The sequence below is a fragment of the Vanessa tameamea genome, chromosome 12 (genome assembly GCF_037043105.1).
Source record: "Vanessa tameamea isolate UH-Manoa-2023 chromosome 12, ilVanTame1 primary haplotype, whole genome shotgun sequence".
In the NCBI taxonomy this organism is placed as follows: Eukaryota; Metazoa; Arthropoda; class Insecta; order Lepidoptera; family Nymphalidae; genus Vanessa; species Vanessa tameamea.
Genome location: NC_087320.1, coordinates 1238604 through 1263321, shown reverse-complemented (window position 1 = coordinate 1263321; position 24718 = coordinate 1238604). Strand labels below are relative to the sequence as shown.

Below are 24718 nucleotides of genomic sequence, written 5' to 3'. Positions count from 1 at the left end.
GTTTATAACTTTATCTGTCAATATGACATTTTGAAGGATAAACAAGATTTTTGCGTCTTTTAACCTGGATTGTATTTAACAAATTATAATCAATATTAATACAAAATTGTCAGTAAATTGCCATAGTAAATCATGTAAAATCCATTAAATATTGTAATTTTCAGCAGTGATAATTTTTCTAAGCTTTAATATCGTACGGTAAGTAAAACGTTGAATAATATTTTGTTATCTTTACTGAAACAAATTCATAACATGTTATAAAATTTTGTAATAAATTTTGCCCAAAATATTTTTTGGTCAAGCATTTCATGGTAGGGAGTTGAAAGGGCAAAACTAGTTTAAATGTTTTGTAATCAAAACGACCTGGCACCGCGCCAACGTATTCCAGAAATAAACCGTGTGAATCGCGTTCGACATTTATATGAAAATCACGTAAAACCGCGGTTATTAATTTATTTATGATAAATGGAGCGGCAGCATAACCTGCACTCTAGTATCCATGGCTCCTTCAGGAGCAAGGACTCTTCCTCGACAGTTGAGAGTGATCCGCGAGAAAAAATCAAAGATTGTCTTAGAAAATTTATAGCATTTATGTTTACTCAAGTGGGTGTTGGCGCCCTTGTCGTGTGCTATGCGATATTAGGTGCTGCAAGTTTCATGCACATTGAGAAAGACAGTCCAGATGAACAGCTGGAAAATGTGATTCAGTGGAGGCAAAATTGTGTTGAACAGCTGTGGAACATCACAAACAAATACAATGTCTTAAACTACACAGCTTGGATGTCTAACAGTAACAAAGTTTTGAAAGACTTTCAAAACAATGTTACATCAGCGATACATTTGGGATATAATGGGCGATCCTCAGAAGACATATGGTCATTCCCAGCAGCACTAATGTACTCATTGTCAGTGTTCACAATGATTGGGTATGGCAATGTTGTACCCAAAACTGTCTGGGGGAAGATTGTAACAATTGCATATGCTTGTTTCGGAATTCCGATTTATGTACTTTATTTCTGTAACATGGGTAAAGTACTGGCCAAGACTTTCAAATGGTTATATATTACGGCTCATGAATGTAGTCGGAGAGAGGATCCGTTGCTTGAAGATGGAGAAATACAACCCATTAAGAAAAAGATAACTGTCCCGTCCACCGCTTGCCTCTGGGTGATTTCTTTTTACATATTGACTGGTACAATTATGTTTGGTGCTTGGGAGAAATGGAACTACCTAGACTCTACATATTTCTGTGTGATTAGTTTATGTAAGATCGGTTTTGGTGACTTTGTTCCTGGAGCAAATATAGCAGATTCCGCTGAAGGTTCTCACTTGAAGCTCGTCATAAACTTTATATATGTTTTGCTCGGTATGGGTTTAGTGGCTATGTGTTATAATCTAATGTGCGAAGATGTTAGGGTTAAAGTGCGCGAGCTAAGAGAAGATTTGAAGAACTGTTTAGACGATATTACACTTAAAATAACTGTTTGCATGAATGATACTAAGTATTATCACCAGAGACAGACAAGAAATATAAAATGATGAACATAGATATGCAATTCTTTCAAATGTTCTTTATTAAAGTTTCTTGGATTTGTTTAATATGAAATATTGAACACCTATTTTGTAGTTTGTTAAATGATTTGTTAAGCAGTAGTTTTAAAAAGTAATATTTTCGGTTGTGACCATTACAAATATATTTTTTATCAGTATTTTTTTAATTGAAAGTCTATTTTGTGTCTTATTTAATTTTTGAAAATAAACATTCTTTTTACTGTCTCAGACAACTTTTAATATATTTACCCATTTTATATTAAAGTAAATATTACTTATATTATTAACATATATATGGTTCATAAAGAATTTATTGAAGACAAAAATTTCATAGTTTGAATTTGAATATGAGCAATAAACAATCAGCAATGTGTTTATCATGAAACATTATTTGTTTTGTTTTTAATAATATATAATATGAGCATGAAAGTACAACCATTATTTTAATAATAAATAATAAAAATATTAGATCGCGTGCATCTTAACCGATGATTTCGGGCTTGTCACAGAATTTTCATGTGCTTAATTTGTGTTTATAATTCATCTCGTGCTCGGCGGTTAAGGAAAACATCGTGAGGAAACCTGCATGTGTCTAATTTCAACGAAATTCCGCCACATTTGTATTCCACCAACCCGCAGTGGGGCAGCGTGGTGGAATAGGCTCCAAACCTTCTCCTCAAAGGGATAGGAGGCCTTAGCCCAGCAGTGGGAAATTTACAGGCTGTTAATGTAATGTAATGTAATAAAAATATACTTTACCTTTTAAGTAAACCTTATTTTTGAGTATAGAATTATACATTCAAGTTTTAGAAAATATATTTATAACATTTATTCATTAAACCTCAATATATATGTGTATGTACATAGTATACAGAATCGGGCTAAGACTTTGGGGAGAATGTTAGGAGCTAATTCTAACACACTACTCCAATGCGGTTTGCATTGGAGTAGTGTGACACAATTCCAATGCGACACACACATGGCTAATCAATGGCAAGTAGACACATACAGGCTTCCTCGCGATGTATTCCATTACCGCCGAACAGGAGATGAATCATCAGCACAATTCCGTGTACTCAATCACATGGCGATTCAGTGGTACTCGCTTGGGCTTGATCCTGCGATCATTGGTTAATTGTACGCTCTCCAAGGGATCATATCAGAATCGGCGATACTGCAAATCAATTAGGAAATATTTCATACTTTCTTAATTGAAAGAGGAGTAGTGCCTAAAGATGGGCATTTTCATGCCGTTACAATGGGCTCATCTTAATTATAATTCTCACTTATGAAGGTATGTATCGAGAGTGAGCGCGGCGATGCTGCCGCTTCGTCTGCGGCGCGTGACCGGCCACGAGGGTCGCGCTAACGACATCCTCTTCATTCCAGCCACGAGACCGCCGCTCGAACCGCAAACGCTTGTGTTCTTTGGAGGAGATGTGCAGGTTACTTTAATTTTTATTTGTGTTTAGTATATGAATTTATTATTCCTGGTAAGAAGGTACCAATATTTTAGATATTTTATTTGATGGTCAGGTTTTGTGCAAACCAAAATGCGATGAGTAGTGTAGGGTAGCGTAGTATAGGTACCATCCACACATCTCATATTTTACCGCCAAACAGCAACTTTTTTTGCCGGGTGTGTGAGCCAGTGTACTTGCAGCCAAGATAAACATTCTTTGTTTGTGACAGTGTGCTAAATAGTCGAAAATTTATATGACCCTGATCATCAGGTGGCCCATTTGCCCGTCTATCTATTTAATAAAAAAGAAAATCTTCGTTGGGAGTCGCATGCAACTTGAAGTCGAGAGAGGTACTTGTACTGGAAAATTAGTAGACTAAGAAATAAACTTAACAATATAAGCCAACCCATATATTGAGAAACCGCTGTCACCCATTGGAATGGAAAGAATTGATTAAATGGTTGGGCATTTCCGGATTAGGTGTAGCCTCTTGTGTCTATAAAAAATACTGGCTCACTCGCTTTGCAAACCACAATAGCAATGTAAAATATTTTTAATGATACAATAAAAGATCGTTATGTTGTTATTCAGGCTGGCTTGATAAAACCCTTGTCAATGGACATAAAAAGGATTAGTTTGTTTAGTAAAAAAAATGACTTTAATTTGTATTACATGTTCTAAAACAGGATTATCCAGAAGTGATGCAAGCGCATCGCGACAACAGAAACTACTTAAAATGGAACCTGGAAAATATAGCGCGTCTACTTGCTAACAACTATCCCACCAAACACATATTGGTTGTGAGACCAGCCAGGTATGTGAAGCGTGATTATAAGGGCGTTGTACGTATTCTTGCACCTCATTGGTCCATTTCCACGGCTATAAAAGTGATGTATCCGGTATGTAAGATAATCCTACGAAAATATTGTCCAATGAAACTCACGATTATAACCAATAACCGCACGAGGACAAAATTCCTTTGGGAATTCTTTTCGTAGATTTTTTCCTATTTAAATGTCGTGTTGCAGGATAGAGTACAAGAGTTTTAGTTGCTATGACAACTTCGTGCCCAGCAACAACGCAGGAGTCCCCGACCACACGCCGACACATAACGCTCTACACCATTTGGAGAGGTATACCTATGCATTCAATATAGTAAACTTATTCTTTTCTTATTCTTAGGAAATGTTGTCATGATATATCCTGAATGTAAGTGTTGTTATTGTAGCGAAATAGATAGGAGCTACACTTTCTTGCCGTTGAGAAAACCTTTTGAAAGATACCTGAAATCTGGAGAGGAGGGCGGATTATGTGTTTTAAAAAATTTAGACATCTCAAACCAAATGTAGTAAATGTCAATTGAAGGATTTCGTTTTTAACGCAATAAATTGAACACTTAAGATTTTCAACGAATCGTACGATAGAAACCAATCCACTATAATTAAGTGTTCTAAATAATTTAACTCCTTATGCTTTTTCCACCATGCTATTATATTTCGAGATATGGCAGATTTTCATCCAATTCCTCCTTAAGAATTTTGGTGACAGTAATACCGCCAAGTGCTAGATGTATTATCCGTATAGACAGTAAATTTCCCTGTCTTTTAAAAAATAATTATCTTTTTTTGCAGATTACTCCAAGGTGTAACAGGCAGGTTAAAATCTTTTCCGACACCGGAACTATTAGAAGCGGTGACATCAGTGGTAATCCCCGAAGAAATTGACATCGAGGAGTTACATGTGAGTGTTGCCATTTGAATTTGCGATTTTTTTTAAATTGTGGTTGTCAAAATAATTATCGATAATAATCATTTATATAATATGATGCCTACCTACCTACTCCCAAATGAGATATCAGGACAAATACTTTAAATGGTACTTCCCACCCAGGATATGCAAAGGAAAGTGTTACCACAATGTCATGATTTTGTTCATATATTATTTACAAGTCTATATTACTGTACAAACAGTACACACACAATTGTAATATACTAAAATTCTAAATATATTAATTTTATTTTCATCGCGCCCAAACAAGGTTTACTTTATTAAGTTTTAATATATATATTATTATTTTTGTCCAGGTGTATCATCACTATCCTACAGTATTTCAATTATATTCTATTGTATTTCAATCACTAAAGTAGCCGATGTCCTAAACGGCGAAAACTGTGTAATATATGTTTGGTTATTAGGCATGGTTATTAGATATTTGTTTTCAATTATAGCAAAATATATATTCATCTTTGATAAATATATATGAATAATATTTTTTTCTGTGTTTTTATTTATTTGGGTGATAATTATTTTGACACCAATGCTGTTAGTTTTTTGTATTGTATATAATCTGTATATGGATCTGACATATGGATTAGTGACATCTGGTGACCGAAATATAAACTAATTTTAGGTCAGTATGTTGCATAGTGGTGATGTGGTAGGAAATATACTATATATTTTAAGGAACTTATAAAAGAGTAAAGGGATACTGAAACGTGCATTGCTTAGAGGATCTTTGCTCACTTCATTTTTTAAGGTTCGATTCCAAGTTTAACTAAGCGATTTTTATTTTTAGTAATTTATTTATTTTTCTTATCTCGTGTTTATTAGGCTCCGCCCGTATGTCAGGTCCCATTTATATGGTTGGGATTTCGTAATGATATTTGAGAAGGGATTTATTTTTACCGCCTTGACAGTCGCTTTTGGTAAATTCTGGGCACAGAAGAGATATTATCTGTGATACTCACATAATCAATGATCTGCATTCTATTAGATTATAATTCAATTAGCATAAACATACGTAATACTGAAGTTCACTGTTTTGCGCTTTCGCAAACAATGCTAAGTCGGCACCATACCATCTAAGACTGATTTTACATTGTTCGATATGTTGGTGGTATTGGGTTACATGGCGGAGCAAAGGGTAATTGTCTATGATAAACATATGTGAATCATAGACGACCACGAATACGAAAAAGATACTGTAAGTGCAAAAGGTAATATGTAACCAGAGCAAAATATCGGATTATTTCTTTATGTTCTATTAAAGTCTAGCTAGGTCATAGTTTGATGTCATATATATATTTTTCGTAAGTTGTTTATTACTTTTGTAACATTTTACATATGCCTTTTGTTCTAATGTTAACGATATGTTTTATAGTCATAATAGCGAAGTGAACAGACCCACGGGTCATCTAATGTCTTTCTAACACATTTTGGTCTTGCCACAAACGGTCCATCTCGCTAGCCATGTCCGCTATCGTACCGAACCTCGATGCCGCCATCATACCGGAGAGTGTAGAGTGAGTGAGTAGGTGTAATCCAGTAGCGTGTGGTGTGTGCAGAGAGTGCGGCGAGCACCGCGCGGGCCCGCAGCGAGCGAGTGAGTAGGTCTAGTTCCAACACGCACGGCCAGCGCTCTGGGGCGGGCCGACTGTAGGCACGCCTGCGCGCGATCAAATGAGTCAGCTTCAGTCAGTTGGCAGCGTATTCTTAGTATAGAATTGTGTTTTCAAACAGCGTTAGTTCTAGAATTTCTTCGCCACTAAAGACCGAAATTGCGTAGTAAAAAATACGTCGTAGCAATATACTATAGTTTTGAATAAAGCGTAATATCTCGTATCGATACTGGGGCTGTTTAAGCTCCTTTTGTGGGAAAAATTGTATAATTATAGTACTCGCGAGCTTGATTACGGCCCGCGGGTCTCAAAATATCGAGAATCCTTCCAAATCAGTAAATCGACAAAGTTATAGTTAGTGTATTTCTGAACATAAATTTTCTCAATGCGCTGCTAACCATGAAATCTAAGTTTTGATGTCTTGTGTCCGTGGAAACACTGCTTCACTAACCTTTCAAAGTACAATAATTAAAATTGAAGTTATATATATATATATCAAGCGAGTTTACACTAAGCCCCACCTCCAGAGTGACTGATGTTCATAATTTTGTCAATATATGTATAGCCCATTCCAATTGGTGGAGGGGAAAAGGTAAATAAACAATTTCAATAAAAAATACTGAATAATTGCTTTACACCTGGACCCTGGATCATTTTTCCTCCTTCCATTGAAATGGACTGTAGTTATATTCATATACATATTAATATTTAGTATTATTATATATTTGCGTTCATGTTACTGCTCAATGTATGTTATATATTAGATATTGCTTTTCAAGTTTAGTTGTGTGTGTGAGTAAAACGTATTAATGCTTATTTGCCTTACATTTACTTCAATATATCTTAAATTGTTTACTGCCTTTATTAAGCTAAAAAAAGGTCAGAGAACGTTTGTGTGCTAAAGTTTGTTGTGCTATAAGAGTATACATAGCACATACATTACTTTATAAATATCATCAGTAAAGTTGTCGCAAGCTTTGGGAATGAAACGGGCTTTTCCCAATTTTTAATAAATTCGAAATTTATTATTCTAAAAATATATATATCTGATCAAAACCAATAAAAAATCCCGCTTGTTTTATTTCGTGGGTTCTTCTCGGGTCTGAGGTGTTTCTTTCCGAACCGGTGGTAGATTTTTTATAATCAATAAGAAAGTGTAATGCTTCTAAATATAGCAGGGGAATATTGAATGTAGCATATCTATCTGTTATGATTATATCATTTAGTTTGCATTTTTAATAACTATTTGACAAAATCATCGCAATCATTTTAGTTTTCATAATTTTTATTAAGTTGCAAAATATACTTTGTATTGTAAATAAAAATGTATTATTTGCTGATTCCTTTATTCATTTATATGAAATTGTTTTCAAACCAGTTTGTGAAAATAATGGATAAAAAAACGTGTCTTTCATGTTATATAATTTTGTAATAATAAATACTATATTTGTTCATTTGTATTTACTATATTTCCGCCGACGTGATTTATTAGACTAAGAGAAGAACGAATCATATGATCGTACCCATGTTCCAATGGGCGAAGTGGGGGGACTTTTTTGCGTCGGGACCAGAAAAGCCGTAACCCCAGTGTTTCAGATTGCTAGAACTTTACTGAAAAACAATTGGTGCAAATTATCACAGTAATGTAAAGAGTCACGGTGAAAAATAACCCAATAATACCCCATAAACCAAATAATAATTGGAATTTTACGTTGCTTTTACCAATTGGTTTGAAATCGATGATATATGATTAATACATTTTCTGGCATTACGTTAAAGTTGTTTTGTTTTGATGTCTCAGAGACTCAGATCCGCTGTGGTGGCGGGAGAAGTTGGCCCTGGATGAAAGTAGTCTCACACTAGTTGGGTTCAGCAAGGGTTGTGTCGTTCTCAACCAAATCATCTACGAGTTTCATTACACTAAGACCTTGACCCCGGGCGATGCGCATATGATGAGGTACTTGGATTTATTATAAAAGAGGATGCAGCTTATTAATATGTCTGTTGGTTGTGTGAATAAATGAATATATCGTGAAGGTTCATGGGTCGCGTGGAGAGCATGTGTTGGCTGGACGGCGGACACGCGGGCGGGAAGAACACCTGGATCACGTCGCGCAGTCTGCTCGAGACGCTCACCAGGCTCAGTGAGACTTACATTTTTTCTAGCATCTACACTATCTGCACTAAAAAAACAACGTCATGTTAGTTAAATACAATTATACTTTAATGTATGTAGCACATCATGCCTGGGGGTCAACAAGTATTAGCTCCACACTTTTTATAATCGTATCATCTATATAATCTTGTACTGAATAATATGCCTTATTTGCCATGTATTTTTTACAAATGATTTGAATTTATGAATCGGCAAAGTTAAAAATATCTGTTTTCGAATCCGCTTGAGCACTATTGTCTCGTGCAAAAATTATTGAATTTGGCTGCGGTCAAGAGAAACTTTATATTTATCATAAAGCTATGCAAAGAAATCTTGATCAATAATCTAATTCACTATTCTGCATTGTAGTGTTTATTTATGGTGACTCAAAAGCAAGTATTCATTTACTGACAGATGTGAACGTGTTCATTCACGTGAGCCCGTACCAGGTGCAAGACGAGAGCCGGCCCTGGATTGGGCGTGAAGAGAAAACCTTCACCACTCTGTTGAAGAAATTGGGTGCTAAGGTGAGTTCAGCGCTGGTTTGTGTATATTGGTAATTGTTATGACGTCACACATTGCGATAATTGAGAGCTACCCATCGTCAAAATTAAAAGTTGAGACTTTTATTTCTCAACCACTTTAGTACAAAGAAATTTGTAATTTTAGAACGACTTGGCAAACGCCAAATATGGTTTACATTTTACTGCAAAACTAATCAAAGACACTGAGATTTAGACACAAAATATTTGAGTACTTTTTAGTAGATGTTTTATTACTAGCAATGGATACCACCCACCGGTCGCTTATTCTCTTTTGGGATTGGTCAACTTTTGCACAAATTGTTATGTAATAATATATATAATGTACGTGTTTGTTTTGCAGGTCAGCAGGTATCTACACGAGCAACCGGGCATGCCTCACTCACTACACATGCACTTTGAAGTACTCGCCAACTTCAAGAACGTTCAGGATACCTCCCCGATCAACCTGCCCGACACGTCAGATGAAGAGCCTTAAGTGACTATGGCCATGATAAATATTTAAGCCCAGGGAACAGTGGGTATAGTGGAAATAATAATAGGTTCATATATAATCGCAACCTATATAATGGTGCTTGGTATTTTATTAAAATGGTTTGTCTTACGTAACATTTTAACTAAAGAAAAGTCAAACGTTATACTTTTTCAAATTCAGAAATAACAATTAAATGAAATATATATGTTACTGTAAAAGCTCGAACTAAGGTAAATCTTAACATTTTCCAGTTAAACCTAAGATTTACCGACATGAGTTGGTAAATGTAAGTATTTATTATAAAGGGACGACTTTTTCGGACGTTAACCATTCTAACCTAACCTAACATGTAAATCCTAAGATTTACCAAGTGAATGATGGTAAATGTTTTGAATACCAAAGTTTTATGGACATTTACCATTCATAATCGGTAAACCTTAAGATTTACCGTAGTTCGAGCTTTTGCAGTAACATGTACACAATAAAATTATAACGTCTATTCGTACTGACTTTACAGACGACATTTTTTGTAGCATTATTTTTCTTTATTTTAGTGTGCAATACCTACAACTACGTATATTTTATCATAATTTATAGTCGGTGACATTTTATGCTATGCTCACTGTTTCAAAGGTTAATTAATGAAATATTGTGACAAAAATCGTTGTGAAAATTATTAACAGTATTTTAATGATTAGTCAATGTTTTCGTAGGCAATCAGAGAGAGAGAGAAAATCTATGTTTTAACTCGTAACAGATAAATTGATCAGTTGAAAAATAGTGTTTAGATAAAAAGACAAATTATTTGTAGCCAGTGAGATGTTAAGTATACCCTATTAAAATCAAAAGTAGGAGTACAGATAAACAATCTTAGATTTATATATTCTTGGTTAATATTACTTTATTTGTAATACAACACAATTCCACTTAACTACAGATATCCACTTTATTTTACATATTAAATGCCGATATCAACTTTGCTGATATTCAAAACGCAATTTCTTCGCTAATTCTGGATTCGAATATCATAGATTATACAAGATCTCGAACAATAATGTCACGTCAATGTCAGAGTTGTCTATTTTGCTTTGTGGTTGGAATAGACAGTTTTGATTCTATACTTTCAAGCTCTAAAATTAATAAAAAATACATTAAAGTATGGAAATTTTACAAACTGACAGATTGTTGAAAATTTTAAAGTTTTCGATAAAAATGTACTACGTATTGATTTATTTAAATAATACAATATAGTAAAGTTTTTATAATTTGCCGTTTCGTAAATTGAAAAAAAAATGCAATTTCCGCTAATGAAACTATTGATGGTTGTATTTGTGTGATCTTAGTCTTTACTAAATAATTTATATATTACGATACTAAATAGTTAACGTAGTTATTCTTAAATAATAAATTTATTATCATATATATTTTTTAAATAAAGGTCAATTTATCACGAAAATAAATATCTAACTAAATTTGTAAATATACATATTTATGTAAAGATTATTAAGTGTAACAAGTACTACTTTTTAATAAATAGTATTTTTGAAATTATTCATGTACATTCCATTTTATTTTAACTTGTACAAAACGTAAATAAACTACAAAACTTTAAAAAATATAATATTTTTAAATCTGATGCAACTTGTACCGACTAAAATATTTGTTATTTATTATAGAGATAAAAAATGTAAACAATTAATAATTTTTTTTTTTCTTTTTGTAATTTATTTTGAATAGTGTGGCTACCTTGACGTAGTTTTATTAACATTTTGTACAACTTCTAACGAGATGGACTATAATGTTTTAGGTATTTTAAAGAATTAAAAACATGAACAAATATTATGATTAGTAATTAGAAGCAAAGAATCGATACATTGATGACAGTAGTAATGTATATATGTACAAGTAATTGTAACGGGGCTGAGGTGAAACAAATTAGCTGGCCAGCAGTAGACGGCTTAAATTTTATTTTTAAAAGTGCTTTTTAATGAAATAACTGATGTGTAGCGGCATCATATTTATGTAAATAAGTCAACATAAATTTTCGATGATCGTGTACAAAATTTCAGTGTATCAGTATTTTTAGCCTGTATGTAAATAAGAAACAAATGTTTATTAAAATATTCGAAAATTAAATCCTATTTTCAATTTACTGTTGTTTTATTTCTTCTACCCTATGCTGTTTATGCTCTAATGCAGTGCAGCAAATGCTCGCTTAGACTCGATAATTCTTTGCAAATTGCAGCATCTGTTCGAGCGAAGTCAAACATTCCCTTAAGAAGTTGCAATCATGCAACTTTTGAAGTTACGAGTCGATCAGCTGGCTATTTCTATTTAATATACAATAATATAATATACATTCAGAAACGCGATGCACCTTCTAGTTAAAGTTTTATGATTATCGGTTAAGTAGCTTTTTAGTCATTATAAAATGTCCTCATTTATAAAACAATATAAATTACAGCCTTTTTTGGATCGGTAATATAGTTCACATTAAGTATCCTTCTCAGTAAATGTATCAAAGATTACGTGTTTCAGATAAATATATAAATTAATCTTCCATAATCATCATTTATATCCGTATTAATCAATTTGTCATAATTTAGCTTCCGAACATATGGGGCATTTAGAAATAAAACATCGAATGCGGTAAGTTCCATTTATTACCATCGAATTACGCACCTTAAAACTAATCATATAATCATTTAGCTAAAACTGGCTTGTCAGAACTACTACTAAGGGGTTAATACAACCAAATATTTATCTATTTACGTTTTAACACTAGGATAACTTGACGCTAAATCAATGGAATAAACAGTTTTATCGAAGCTAATGGTATTTTCTATGGAGTTGTATTATTATTAGAACTACAAGATTAAATAAACCCTTATCAGTGCTCAAACGTACTGCCGGCGCATTGTTTAGCAGAAACAGACTGTCGTTCTGTCCATGTTCAATTGATACTAATTTAACTTCCAAATATTATTAACTAAATTGGCAATATTTTAGACAAAGATGATCCAAAAATATAAGCGAGACAATATATATAATATCAGTCTGATGTACATTGTTCAATTGACATGTTTATTCAATAAGGAAAAGATTATGAAATGGAATTTAATATATTCTATTATTTAGAACAATTTTAGAAAATAATTATGTCTTACGCAAATAACGCTTAGAAAGCCTATAATTATGTAAAAAATTTGAGAAGCCAGTTTATTTTTCGGAGCAAAAAATTTACGCTTAATGCGAAGCTTTCCATACTAAATATCGCAAGCCGAATTCACTACTTTGCTTATCTAACATTAAAACTGACTAGACGTAAAAAGTTACGACATAACACACTATGCCATCATTTTTACTCCGAAGCGATGTGATCCTTTATAACTATAATATTATGAAAAATATACAAATATGCGTTTGGTAACCTTAAATAGGTCATATAGGAATATTTACAATGATAAAATACCATAAGAAATAGTACAGTAGAAAAGCTCATGTTTTCATCCCGTAAATTCTACGGTAGATATTTTTGGTGTTGAGAAAACGGAGCGAAATTTGCTTAAACAGTATTTCATCTGAATATATTATAATAAATGAATATGCCAGTTCGTATATAAAATTGTGACGTTTAATCATCGTGTGATACTTACAACTATATTTTGTTTTTTTTTTATTAAATATTTTCGTCCCAACAGTAAATAAATGCAACCGATATACAAAGTAAATAGTAAAATAGAACAAAAAAAAATCGTCTTACAACAAAAGCAAATATTCCATAAACAAATTAATTACTCGGACAAAAACCGTGCACAACATTAGTGCAAATATCTGGAAGTGCAAGATTTGTCCAAACACATTCACAAACCATATAATTGAATTACAAATCATCCGAATTCGATTAAATTTAATTATTTCTAAGACGTTCTTATATTCTCTGTTGATTATTGCTGTTTAATCAATGGCGAGCGTATTATTGCTAATTTATAAAGTTGCATAATATGTTGGTCGTGTTTCCAACGTTAAGAAGCAACGTTTAAATATTATAAATTGCACGAATTTAAAGTAACCCAAACACAAATTTGGGACGGTTACAAATATGATTCAGCGTTCCGTTCACGAACACGATGCGACTTGGCCGCCTCCTTTACGTAAGAACGTTCTCGTGGTCGTTGGTTTCTTGCCGACATTACTTTGGCTCGTAGTCTTAGTCGGTGTCGATTTCGGTCTCAGGCTTGGAATCTGCGACACTCGTATGCCGATCGCCGACTTCTGTTTGGTCGCCGTGGAGACCTGACTCTGCTTCGGTTGACCTTCGAAGGTGGAACTCCTTATCAGCTTGGGTGTTTCAGTCTTGTCGCTCTCTATCCATACTCTTTTATCATTCTTCGCTGGTAATTTCTTTGTTTGTTCGACTTTCTTCCAAAGATTTGCTATTTTGCTTTCCACGTCCTTCGTTTTTGACGATGTAACCGAATTAACACTAGACGTGCTCCCTTGTCTGGAACCGCGAGCTAATACAATCGTTCTTCCGCTGTCGTTACTTTGTAAACTGTGATTGGAAGGTGAATTCTTCATTGCCGGCTCCGAATTACGCTTTGCGGAGGTACTTTGTTTCGACTGCTTAGTTGGTTTGCTCATTGAAGGCCGGGAGCGGTTAAACTGAGGTAGCCGTGATGGAGATATATTAGCCGGTTGTTTCGTAGGGGAAACGGCCGTTCCTGCACGCGATCCAGTCGCTTTTTTATCAGGAACTGGAAGATCTTTAGCAGGCACAGAACTTTCTTCTTTAGTAAATGTACCTTGTCTTACCAAAGGAATTGGTTTAGCCGGAGCCGGTGGAATACTTATGGGTTTTTGAACTACTTTAGATGGTGATTTGTTCGGTACAGCTTTTTTAGGAGAAGTCGTATGGGTTTTAGATGCAGTTGATACCCTGCTAGGCGTTTTGGCACTGGTTTGAGCTTTGGCAGAGCCTGCTGCAACCTTTGCTGTGGTAGTAACCTTAGGAGATGTTTTAACAGGTGGCGTTACAGTTTTCTTCGGACTCGGTACGTTTCGTCTGTATGGTGATACGTACATTGCCTTTTTTCTACCTCTTACTGCTTTCGGTGCTTCATGTTCTTTGTCACCAGAGTCGTTGGAGTCTAAACTCTCGTCTCTTCGTTCAGGTTTAAGTATTTTCGGCTTAGGCCTCGAAGAAGGCGTTTCTGAGTCCGATTCTGAATGCACTTTATCTTCTGAATTACTGTCACCTTCGTAGCTAGCGAAATCACTACTACATGGATTTGGATTTTTATCATTTTGTAATGTACGTCTATATGACGCCGTCATCTCAATATTTTTTAAGTTATTGACTACACACATATCTACTGACGCTGGGCTTTCGATAACAGGTAAATAGTTTCTAAAACTTTGTGTGTATGTTTTTAACTGTGTCGAATTTAATTCAAAGTCGTCTTCGTTGTGTCCGCTATCTGCGTCTCGGAAGACATCATCGTTTTGTCTATCATCGAGTAACTGTTGATGGTTCAATTCATTAGAAGACAAGCTATCGTAGCCAGTGGTAGTCTCGACATTCTCGAAATTTGCATCTTTAGTGACGAAAGTTGGCGATGGAGGGATATCCTCACTCAAAGTTCTGGTTCTAAATCTTTCTGCGTCTTCTAAACGTCTTTGTTTTAATGTTTTCTTTGCAGCTAACCGCTGTTTTAAACTTTCGATGTGCGGGTTAGGTTGGTCCTTAGATTGTGATGCTTCTTGTGAAGATGACAAAATGTTATGAATGTCGACCGTTTGAGTTTGATATCTTGCTCGATCCTCTTGTCTTCTCTGCTTTGCGCTAACCCTTCGTTTCGATTTAGGTTCAGATGTCGCTGTAACGTAATCATCAGATCTGTCACTTTCAGATTTTGTCCAAGTGACGAATTCTTCCGATTTTACTTTTAAAACGACATCACTTTCTGATACGGTGTCAGTAATAGTGTATGTTTGGTAGCGATATTTGGCCGCGTTACGTTTTTCTTTCGGGGTTAAGTATTTAGTGTCACGTTGTCTTTTTGGAGTTGATTCCACACTACTTATGTCAGATGGTAAAGGTGTACAATTTTCAGAACCTGAAGGTAGGTCAGTTATTACATTCAGAGTATTGGAAACGCAATCATCGTAAACTTCATGGGCTGTTGTCGGTTCTACTTCTAATGTCGATTCTGCCATTTCATCAAATAGAGACGGAGGATTTACTTTGTCTAGATCATGGAAGACATGAGTGAACGTAGTACAGAGAGGAAAATCTTGTATTGGCTGTTTAAAATCAAATATTATTGGAGTTTTACTATCTCTTATTTCTGCTACTTCAGATGCAATACTCGATACAGATATCATGCTCCCATCCATATCAAGATTTTCCATTTCCGAAGGAGGTTTTACGTTGTCTAAGAAACTGAGTGGTATACTATCCAGATGTTCGGAGCTGCCTTGATGTATGGAATTGCTGAGCGCCCTTTTAACCATTAATGCAACTGGTAATGACTTTTTACGACTTCTTTGACATTTTTTCGACGTTTGAGCAGACGAGTCGTCAAAATGGCCCGAAACGCTGAGTGACAGTAAGCTGCCCAAGTTAGAAGGTGGTTTAACATTATCTAAATCTATCGATGTTAAAGAAGTCATACTATTCTCCATGACGTATTGGGAGATTTTCAATTGAGCAGCCAAGCGCGCGGCTTCCTGCTCGATTGCGGAAGATATGATTGAATCAAATTTCGGCTCTCCATCGTCGACTAAGGAAGTGAAACTTGGTTCGGGTATATTTTCTATTAAAATTCTATCATCTAATTTGCCCTCGTCGCTGTATCCTATATTTCCGTCGAGCTTATCCGTTAAATCGGGTCTCGAGAATAAAATTGGCATTTCACTTTTCTCCAATAAGTCCGGCAAAGCCATAGTGGCATCTACTATTTCACTTCTCATAGACGAAACCATATGGACGGAACCACTTATAGTGGGAAAAGTGACGTCGTCGGGACACGTGTTTTCGTTCCACGTATCGTTGCTCTTCTTCGACACGTCGTCCAAATTAACTTGACTATCGGTGCACTTGATATCGGTCCACTCCAGCCTAGGCTTACTCTTCCTCGTCAGAGTGGCGGCCTCGTAGCACTTCGGCTTGTCGTCCTCGTCGCTCCACGAGCCGTCCAGCACGTCCGCGTAGGACTCGTTGGAGCGGTTCAGCTCGTCCCGCTCCGACTCCACCGTCGTGTTGCCGGACTCGGGCGCGAGGCACTCGTTGGAGTGCTCCATGTCGTTGCAGTCGGAGTCCAGCGTGGTGTTGCCCGAGTCGACGGTGGGCAGCTCGTTGGACAGGTCGAGCGCGGAGTTGCGACAGCCGCCGGCGGCGTCGCCGGCGTCGGCGGCGCTGTCGGCCGTGGTGTCGAGCGCCGAGTCGTGCTCAGAGCCAGTGCTGCCTCGCGCGGTGGCGGCGCGCGCGCCTGCGGCCGCGAGTACCGCAGACGGCGCCGGGACGTTTTTTGGCTGCGAGCCCTCCCCGCCCCGCAGCTCGCCCGCCCCGCGAGCGATCACCTCCTCCAGGATAGCGCGGTCCTTGGAGTACTCGTCGCCGACCATCTTGTCCAGGGCCCCCTGGTGCTGCTTCGTGTCCTTGCGACGTCGCCGGTGCGACTCTCTGACTTCCAGTCGGTCGTCGCTTCGGACCCTCAGCTTGCCGTCGTCCCGCTTCTTGGGTTGCGGTTTCGACATGCCCATCCGCACGGAGCGCTCGAACACCTCCTTGTCGGTCGACCCGAAGGAGTCGTTGCTCAGGGAGCTGAGAGAGTTGCTCCTGTCTAGTCGCCTCGGGTCGTCGATCCTCGCAGGTAGGCTCGGTGGTCCGTCGTCGTAAAACCGCGAGTGGCCTCTGAGCCTCGAGTGATGAGCGCCGGATGTCTCCCCGTGGTACGAATACGGTGACCTGGTTACGTTCAAGTTAGCGAAATCCTGTTCCAACTTCTTCACTTTGTTTGAAGATTTGATATGATAGGCGCCCGATGCGAGATTCTTTTCAAATTCAGCATCTCGTACTTTCGGTCCTCGATGTGATATCTTATCGCTTCTGTCTAGTGATTTGTGATTTCGACTGTGCTTAGCGGACTCCGGTTTTCTTTCGACGGAGTGTGCCTTACCTTTGTCGCTTTCTAGAGCGAATTTGGCCCGAGGGTTGACGCTGGAGAGGCCCGCTTTAACTGTCTCCTCGAATATTTCTCTGTCTGTGGAACCGAAGGAGTCTAGGCTGAGAGAGCTGAGCGAGTCGTTTCGCGCCAAGGTTTGGGTGACCGGCAGTCTCGGCTTATCCCGTTGCGTTTTCTCGAGCTGACGACTTTCATGTCTTCGTCCTGTAATACCTGTAAAGTAATCATTTCAGAACGTGAACAATTTTTTGCTAATACTCGAGAACAGTTTTTAATTTACTGGATATGAAGTATGTATTATTATTGAAACAAAACATGGTTTTGTATGTATTATTTCTATAAGCAGACTGACAATATTTTCAAATTTTACTTAGTCTCTGTATAAACACACTAAAAAAAATCTTTACCTTCAATTAGTTGATGGTCTTCAAGAGGTGGTGGTCTAGGTGGAGCTTCAGGGTGACGTATTTTTGGAGGTAAAGGCGGTGGACTCTGACGCGGACTGCTAAAATATAAATATTAATATGTTAAGTACATTTGTAATAGTTTTTATTGTGATTAAATGTATTATTGAATGTATATTACCAATCCCGGACATTCCTTCCAAAGTCGTGCGACATCATGATAGTCTCCGTGGATGATCGCAAGTAGGGCGGCAATGAAGGCTGAAAATATGTAAGGTTTTATTCAAGTATTACTAAAATCATATTTAAGCCCCTCATGTTCTGACAGCAAAAATTGTGTTCTATCGCCAAACAGCTACACTTATTATTGTTGTGTTCCGGTTTTAAGAGGGAGAGGGGAACGGGGGGTGTGGTAAGCGTTCTAGTGCAGATTACAATCCTATAAGAAATGTTGTAAATTAATATTTGTCGTATTGAACACTTACATAAACGTCATCCCTCAGCGGGTAGTGGTTAACGGAAGATACGTCAGATGGTGGTCCTTTGTTCTTTACGACCTGTAAATATAATTGATTTTTTAGACTAAAAATTAATATGTAAGGGTCATGATCACGTAAAAACATGTTAAGAGATGAAAAAATATGAGAGTTAACCTAAAATATCACAGGATCGAACTTGACACCTTTGGCTATTGCCACCCCCACTCCTAACATAAACTCACTACTTAAATTAGTAATTCTTTATAACAGGACAATGTTGCTGCCTACTATACTAATTCCAATAAAAAAGTTTGGGTTATATTTATACCCATGATGTACAGCATCAGGTACACCGTAACCAAGCATTTCGTCTCACGATCTGCTCGGTCATGGATATCAATAACAAACTTAATTTCAATTTGCTAGAATTATGTATCGGGCATTGTAATCGATTGTTGAAGTAGCTAGCTTGCATCTCAATAACATCGAATGAATATTTGAAATCTGAAAGTTATCAGGTTTTGAATAATATTGACAAAACGAATCGAAGGGCTAGACAAACAGTAAGGTATGTAAGAGTGCAATACCTGTGCGATTCCCTTCTGTATGCACTCGTTGAGCAGGTCGCGGTCGCTGGCGTCGCTGTCGGTCGAGTGCGCGCCTGCAACACTCACGCTTACACACACGGTACGGACGCTCGGACGGACTGACATGAATGATCTTTCTCTTATTTTTGAATTATTTATTTTGAACAGCAAGATGTGTTTAGTTATTTAAATATTCTAAGCAAATTCCAAAGATTTTTAAAATAAATGTTATCAAAATGCCTTAGCCCTATTGAAAACTTTATTTTTTTACCTTGATTAATATCATCGTTAGAGTTCGTAGCTGGTTCTTCCGCTGGTAAACTGAAAAGGACGATCGTAACACATTAAATTGTTTTTTTTTTTATTTATATTTCTTTCTCTAATGATGAGATTGTTTTTTTCATGTTGCGCGCGCACAGGGTGACGTGAAAACTACAGGGCGAAGTTGAATTCGCGCAAGTGTCAAGTCGCTCGAAATAGGGAATCTTATTTTACAATGTATATTTTATTACAAATTTAATAGAATGCTTAAATTTGTGAGTGAGTGTTATATTATAGCACGATAGTACTTTTATCGTAGTAATGATTTTTATTTCATTATTATTAAGTACATATATCAATATATTCTTATTATTTTATATTAATTATTTTTTTACATGCAATTAAAACTATTTTTAATTATGCTGATCACGCGCGTACGTTATATACAATTTTTTTAATGTTAAGCATTTTACAAAATTAAAGAGTAAATTGTTAATCAACAACAACGATAAATTGAAAGTTAATTTAAGAAAACAAACAGTTGTATGTGACAGTCCAGGACTGAACGGATCATAAAGTACATACCCGTCATCAAGCAAGTCAGAACATAACGGTTCATTTTCAGGCGGGGATATGTCGAGATCAGGGTTTGATTCTTGATTTATGTCTTCGAGTAGCAGCGGCAGCTGGGAAATATATTATACAATTTTTATGAACATTGCAAAAACGTAGCTCATCTTTTAAAACAATAATGTCGCGAATATTGATCATCAATCATTTGATTAACTTTGACATTTAATCATGTAGATGATGACTATATTTACCTTCGGTTCGTCGTTGATAGTGAGGCTGGAGAGGCTGGTGTTGGCGGAGAACTGCGCCGGCGTGTGCTCCACCACGAACTGAGACGTGCGCTCCTCGAACACGGATATGTTGCGCGGCTCCACTGGAATTTTGACCATAACATAACATAAGTCTAATCGTCGAGAAGTCCCGTCTTTTCAATTTAAAGTAATAAATTTTACTTTTACATTACATTAGCAGCCTGTAAATTTCCCACTGCTGGACTAAAGCCTTCCCTCCTCTTTCATTTTTTCTAGGTTTGGATCATATTTCACAACGCTACTCCAGTGCGGGTTGGTGGAATGCACATGTGGCAGAATTTCGTTGAAATTAGATATATGCAGGTTTCCTCACGATGTTTTCCTTCACCGCCGAGCACGAGATTAATTATAAACACAAATTAAGCACATGAAAAATCAGTGGTGCCTACCTGGGTTTGAACCCGAAATCATCGGTTAAGAAGCACGCATTTTAACCACTGGGCCATCTCAGTTTTACTATGATTATTATCAATAAGTACGTGTTATACTGTTTTGTTTGAGTTCTAATAGAGAGAAGTCTTTTAAAAAAAGGAACGAAGACAGATCGTGTTCAAAATTAAATATTTTTTAGTAATACGTAATTATTTGTTAACATTAGTTTCAATTTGAATAAAGTATAAATATATTGCAACTGTGTACGATCGTCTTTATGCGATATGAGACTAGTAGTATTTAATTGGATTACTTAGCGTAACACCAATTGAATGACTTAGCCGTTAGAAGTGGGGTATCGCGTAAGTGGGCATTCCGGTGGTTTTATTATAACATACAATATTTCGATTGAATTTACCTCTAAGTTTTACATGATTTTTTAGAAACATAGAAAATCACATCCACATCAGAACATTTTCTTTCGGAACAAAATTTACGTTTAATTTGGCAACCTGGGCTCCGACAAAAGCATTCGATTCGTGTGAAAGCGAATTACTGTTCTTCGTGCATTTTTCTTTTTTCTAACTATGATCACGCCGTAAATCAAATACTTATGTTAAACAACATAAGTATTCGTATCAGTGGTTTCTTCAAATGAATCGTCAACGTAACTCGTCCCACGGGAGGACCCCCCGATGCAGCCGAAATCTAGCCCACCGCCCCTGATATGCGATCGACGTACCTGCGGGCGGCGAGTGCGCGTGGTGCGCGTGCGGCGCGAGCGGCGCGCGCGGCGACTGCGGCACGCTGTGGCCGGGGGAGTCCGGGATCTCGCTCGGGGAGATGCAGCCCGACGTCAGCCGGCTGCAAGCACGGCACGTCACCACCACTTACTCGCTGTCGTTGTTTGCGTCGCGGTGGACGAGAGACCGACTCGAGTGTGTGACCACTATCATCTACCGAGCCGTGAGTCGTAGCGGGTAGGATGCTATGTTCCTCGTGCCCGTTGCTTAAATTGGCTTATTCACTCCTCGAGCCGGAATAAGGAAAAAAACTAGTGTAGTGTCCAAAACATAGTAACTTCTCATCATCCTATAATATAACTATATAAATTCAATATATTTTTTTTATATTGCGAGGGAGCAGGTTATTGACTCCATGCGGGTTCGTCCCATCATAATCTAGGCGAGGAAATATATCACAAGATAAGTTAATATATCTTTAAGAAAACCACTAGATGATGTCTCATAAGACCGAATAGAATCATCTCATTTAAAATTTAGTCACGATAGGTCACGATGATATACGTGAGCGAAGCTTATATAGCGGAGCCTCGGGCGAATACTGTAGGGATACCAGTATAAAATAACACGAGAAAGGGCATCTTCTTTAGACTGTAACACCTTACCATCTGAAGTGATTGGGCTAAAGATATAAATGTAAACTAAAACTTTGGAGTGACTGACTGGAAGCAATTTAAACTTAATTTAAATTATACCTTCGTTTGTATAAACATTAACCAATACGCTAATAATGTAAATATTCTCAATTTCGATGCCTTCGAGGTTTCGTATACATTATATTGACTACAATTCGAAAAATAAAAAAGTACAAGTGAATGAATTCCTACCTAACTTCCGACACCACGGAACCCTGGTCGTCCTGCTGCGAGCACTCCGGCAAGGAGCCCAACGAGCTCGACCGCGAGAACATGAGCGGAGTGTCCTCTATGAAGCGCGGCGAGGACGTGCGCACCGACGCCGCGCCGGACGCGTCCTGCGGTATCGACACTGGCTCCGTGGCGAATGTTACTGCTTTCGACCCTAAAAGGTAGACCAGAATACATTGGAATACTTTATAATAAGATATGAGATCTTTCAATTTAGATTTTTATTGAAATTTAAATAACTATGCGTGATATAAATACCTTCTTTGTCCTTTCCGGAGCTGCTGGTACTTTGCTCCTGTGGACTTAGTTCCACGTTTATGGATGCTTGAGCATTCTTCTTAGCCAAGCTGTCTTCTTCGGTTGGCTCCCCTAAGCTACTCAGAGAACTAACTCTAGAGAAATATCCCGGGGTTCCTTCGTCACAGTAGTTTACGGGTTTTTCGGGACTGATCATTCCCGAACTGAACTTAGTATCAAAGACACCTCGCTTCTCAACGACCGGTTCGGACACCGATGCAGTTGGTGGTGTAGAAATGGCAATATCGTTGTCGTGTCGCGGGGGATCTTCAATAGAACAAGTGTCCTTTTCATCCGAGTGAGTCATTGCTTCTGGGTGCTCTTTCACACTCGATGTTTTAGGCTTCCCATCTTTGCCAATTATACGGAGATCTGACATTGACGTCGCCGTCGAAAATATTATGGGAGTTTCGTAAGGCGTGCCTTCGGTGGCAAAGTGTTTAATGGTGTCTTCGTGGACTGATGGAGCTGGAGGCTCGGATATGTCCGAACCGTTCTCAGATTGATGCTCCGCATATCGCAAAGAGTAGTCGGTTGGTTGATCCAAATCAGTTTCTTGGTAGTCTCCAAACGTATTTGGACTTTCCTTTTTAGAGTACTTTTTGCTTTCAGATTTAGGTTTCTCGGCCGGTTCAGACTCTGTCTTAGTTTCTGAGTATTTTCTACTAAAATCTATTGGTTGGTCGCAAGAATCTTGGTCGACGTCGTAACCAGATTCTGTGTAATTTGTTCTCATATCTGTTGAGCTTCTTGGGGGTGGAATTGGTGGTTGTCCTGTGTATCGGAGGTAACTAGAATCTTTCGCTATGGGCTTGGTACCTTTAAATGAGTCACTTCCAGTGTCCATTTTCATTAAGTCTTTGCTTCTTGGTGTTGGTACCGGAACTTTGCCAGTGCGTGTGCCTCTTTCGAAAACAGAATCAGAGTGTGTGCTGGTAACGGAATCTTTACTTTCTGATCTGTTAACATTGTTGGAACTGCCTTCAGATGAACGCGATACGAGCGCTCCTTTTAATAAAGTATTGCTACAGCTTAGATAACTAGCCAAGTGTGCACTATGACTAAGCGATATTTGTGACGTCAGAGAACCCATAAGTGGCGAACTGGAAGTCATCCTATGTCTTTCTAGGTTCATTGCAATCTGTCTTTCTGTAGCTGTAAAAAGATTCTTTTCTTCTCTATTGCTAGTGGTAGGCGAAGTAGCAGGCTCAATGTTATCGCAAGTTTCAGCCAAGTTTTGGTCTAATTCTTGTTCCAGAGCTTTTTGTTTTCTTGCACCGAGAGTCGGCAGTGCAGGCAAATTCATACTTCTCGCTGTTGTGTCTAATGATATTATGTGTGTCTTTCCGGGTTTAGAGTTCAATAAATTTTTGAGAGCAGCGCTCGATCCCATTGCTATCATTTTGTGCTTTGAGTGGATTAAACTTCGAAGCATCGGTACTGCTCCATGGTCCCACAGAAATTGCTGATCTTGAGGGCACCTCGCTGACAGATTCCACAGAGTACCGCACGAATTGCTTACTACTGTTAGACTTGGAGATTTGAGGTGCTGGAGCAAGACACTTAAACAATTTCTCTCACGGAGAATTTGCCTGTAATCTTCACGTACTGCGATGTGACTGGACACGTTTCGCATTATGCCACCAGCATTCTCCACGATTGCCAAAGTTTTTGTAGGCGAGTTATAGCTTAGCATATCTACGAGAAATCCCAAAGCTCCATCGACTGAGCATAGGGCAACTTTGTTCATAGAGCAATGAGCTGTAAGATTCCAAAGTGCAGAGAGAACGGATTTTAGGGTTGCTTCTTTTTGGCATGTCATAGCTGCTTTTGTAAGTCCTTTTACAGCACCTACTTCTCTTAAAACTTGTTTGCTGTTTGTGTCTGCTCTCCATGAAAGGTTTCTGAGTACAGCTGCTGTGACCTGAAATATGAAAATATGTTGTTAAATATATTAAACGAGTCTTAGATGCAGTATATATGTACTTTATA

The 24718-nt window shown here is 37.5% G+C and overlaps 3 protein-coding genes across 7 annotated transcripts in view; 2 read left to right on the top strand and 1 right to left on the bottom strand.

Annotated features, from left to right (window-relative positions):
* Positions 1–28: 28 nt before the first annotated feature.
* LOC113402420 (mitochondrial protein C2orf69 homolog) lies at positions 29–9818 on the top strand. The gene is made up of 10 exons (XM_026642661.2): positions 29–198; positions 2846–2996; positions 3701–3828; positions 4043–4147; positions 4646–4754; positions 6359–6396; positions 8214–8369; positions 8450–8556; positions 8982–9094; positions 9453–9818. Exons 2-10 carry the CDS (start codon positions 2871–2873, stop codon positions 9585–9587), a joined length of 1017 nt encoding a protein of 338 aa, XP_026498446.2. The 5' UTR covers positions 29–198; positions 2846–2870; the 3' UTR covers positions 9588–9818.
* On the top strand, positions 211–1676 carry LOC113402419 (TWiK family of potassium channels protein 7). The gene has a single exon (XM_026642660.2). It carries the CDS (start codon positions 466–468, stop codon positions 1537–1539), a length of 1074 nt encoding a protein of 357 aa, XP_026498445.1. The 5' UTR covers positions 211–465; the 3' UTR covers positions 1540–1676.
* A 2411-nt stretch (positions 9819–12229) lies between the features above and the next one.
* LOC113402434 (adenomatous polyposis coli protein-like) overlaps positions 12230–24718 on the bottom strand; it is a 62988-nt gene continuing 50499 nt past the window's right edge. For 4 of the 5 annotated variants that reach the window (XM_064216333.1, XM_026642679.2, XM_026642680.2 and 1 more), the window contains 11 exons: positions 22688–24650; positions 22391–22583; positions 21503–21624; positions 20329–20450; positions 20090–20190; positions 19515–19564; positions 19244–19317; positions 18663–18734; positions 18359–18438; positions 18181–18278; positions 12230–17986 (listed from right to left, as the gene is read on the bottom strand). In XM_064216333.1, coding sequence (XP_064072403.1) covers positions 13704–17986; positions 18181–18278; positions 18359–18438; positions 18663–18734; positions 19244–19317; positions 19515–19564; positions 20090–20190; positions 20329–20450; positions 21503–21624; positions 22391–22583; positions 22688–24650 — 7158 coding nt within the window. In that variant the 3' untranslated portion in view covers positions 12230–13703. The remainder of the gene's footprint in view (positions 17987–18180; positions 18279–18358; positions 18439–18662; positions 18735–19243; positions 19318–19514; positions 19565–20089; positions 20191–20328; positions 20451–21502; positions 21625–22390; positions 22584–22687; positions 24651–24718) is intronic. The other variant, XM_026642678.2, reaches the window with a different exon arrangement.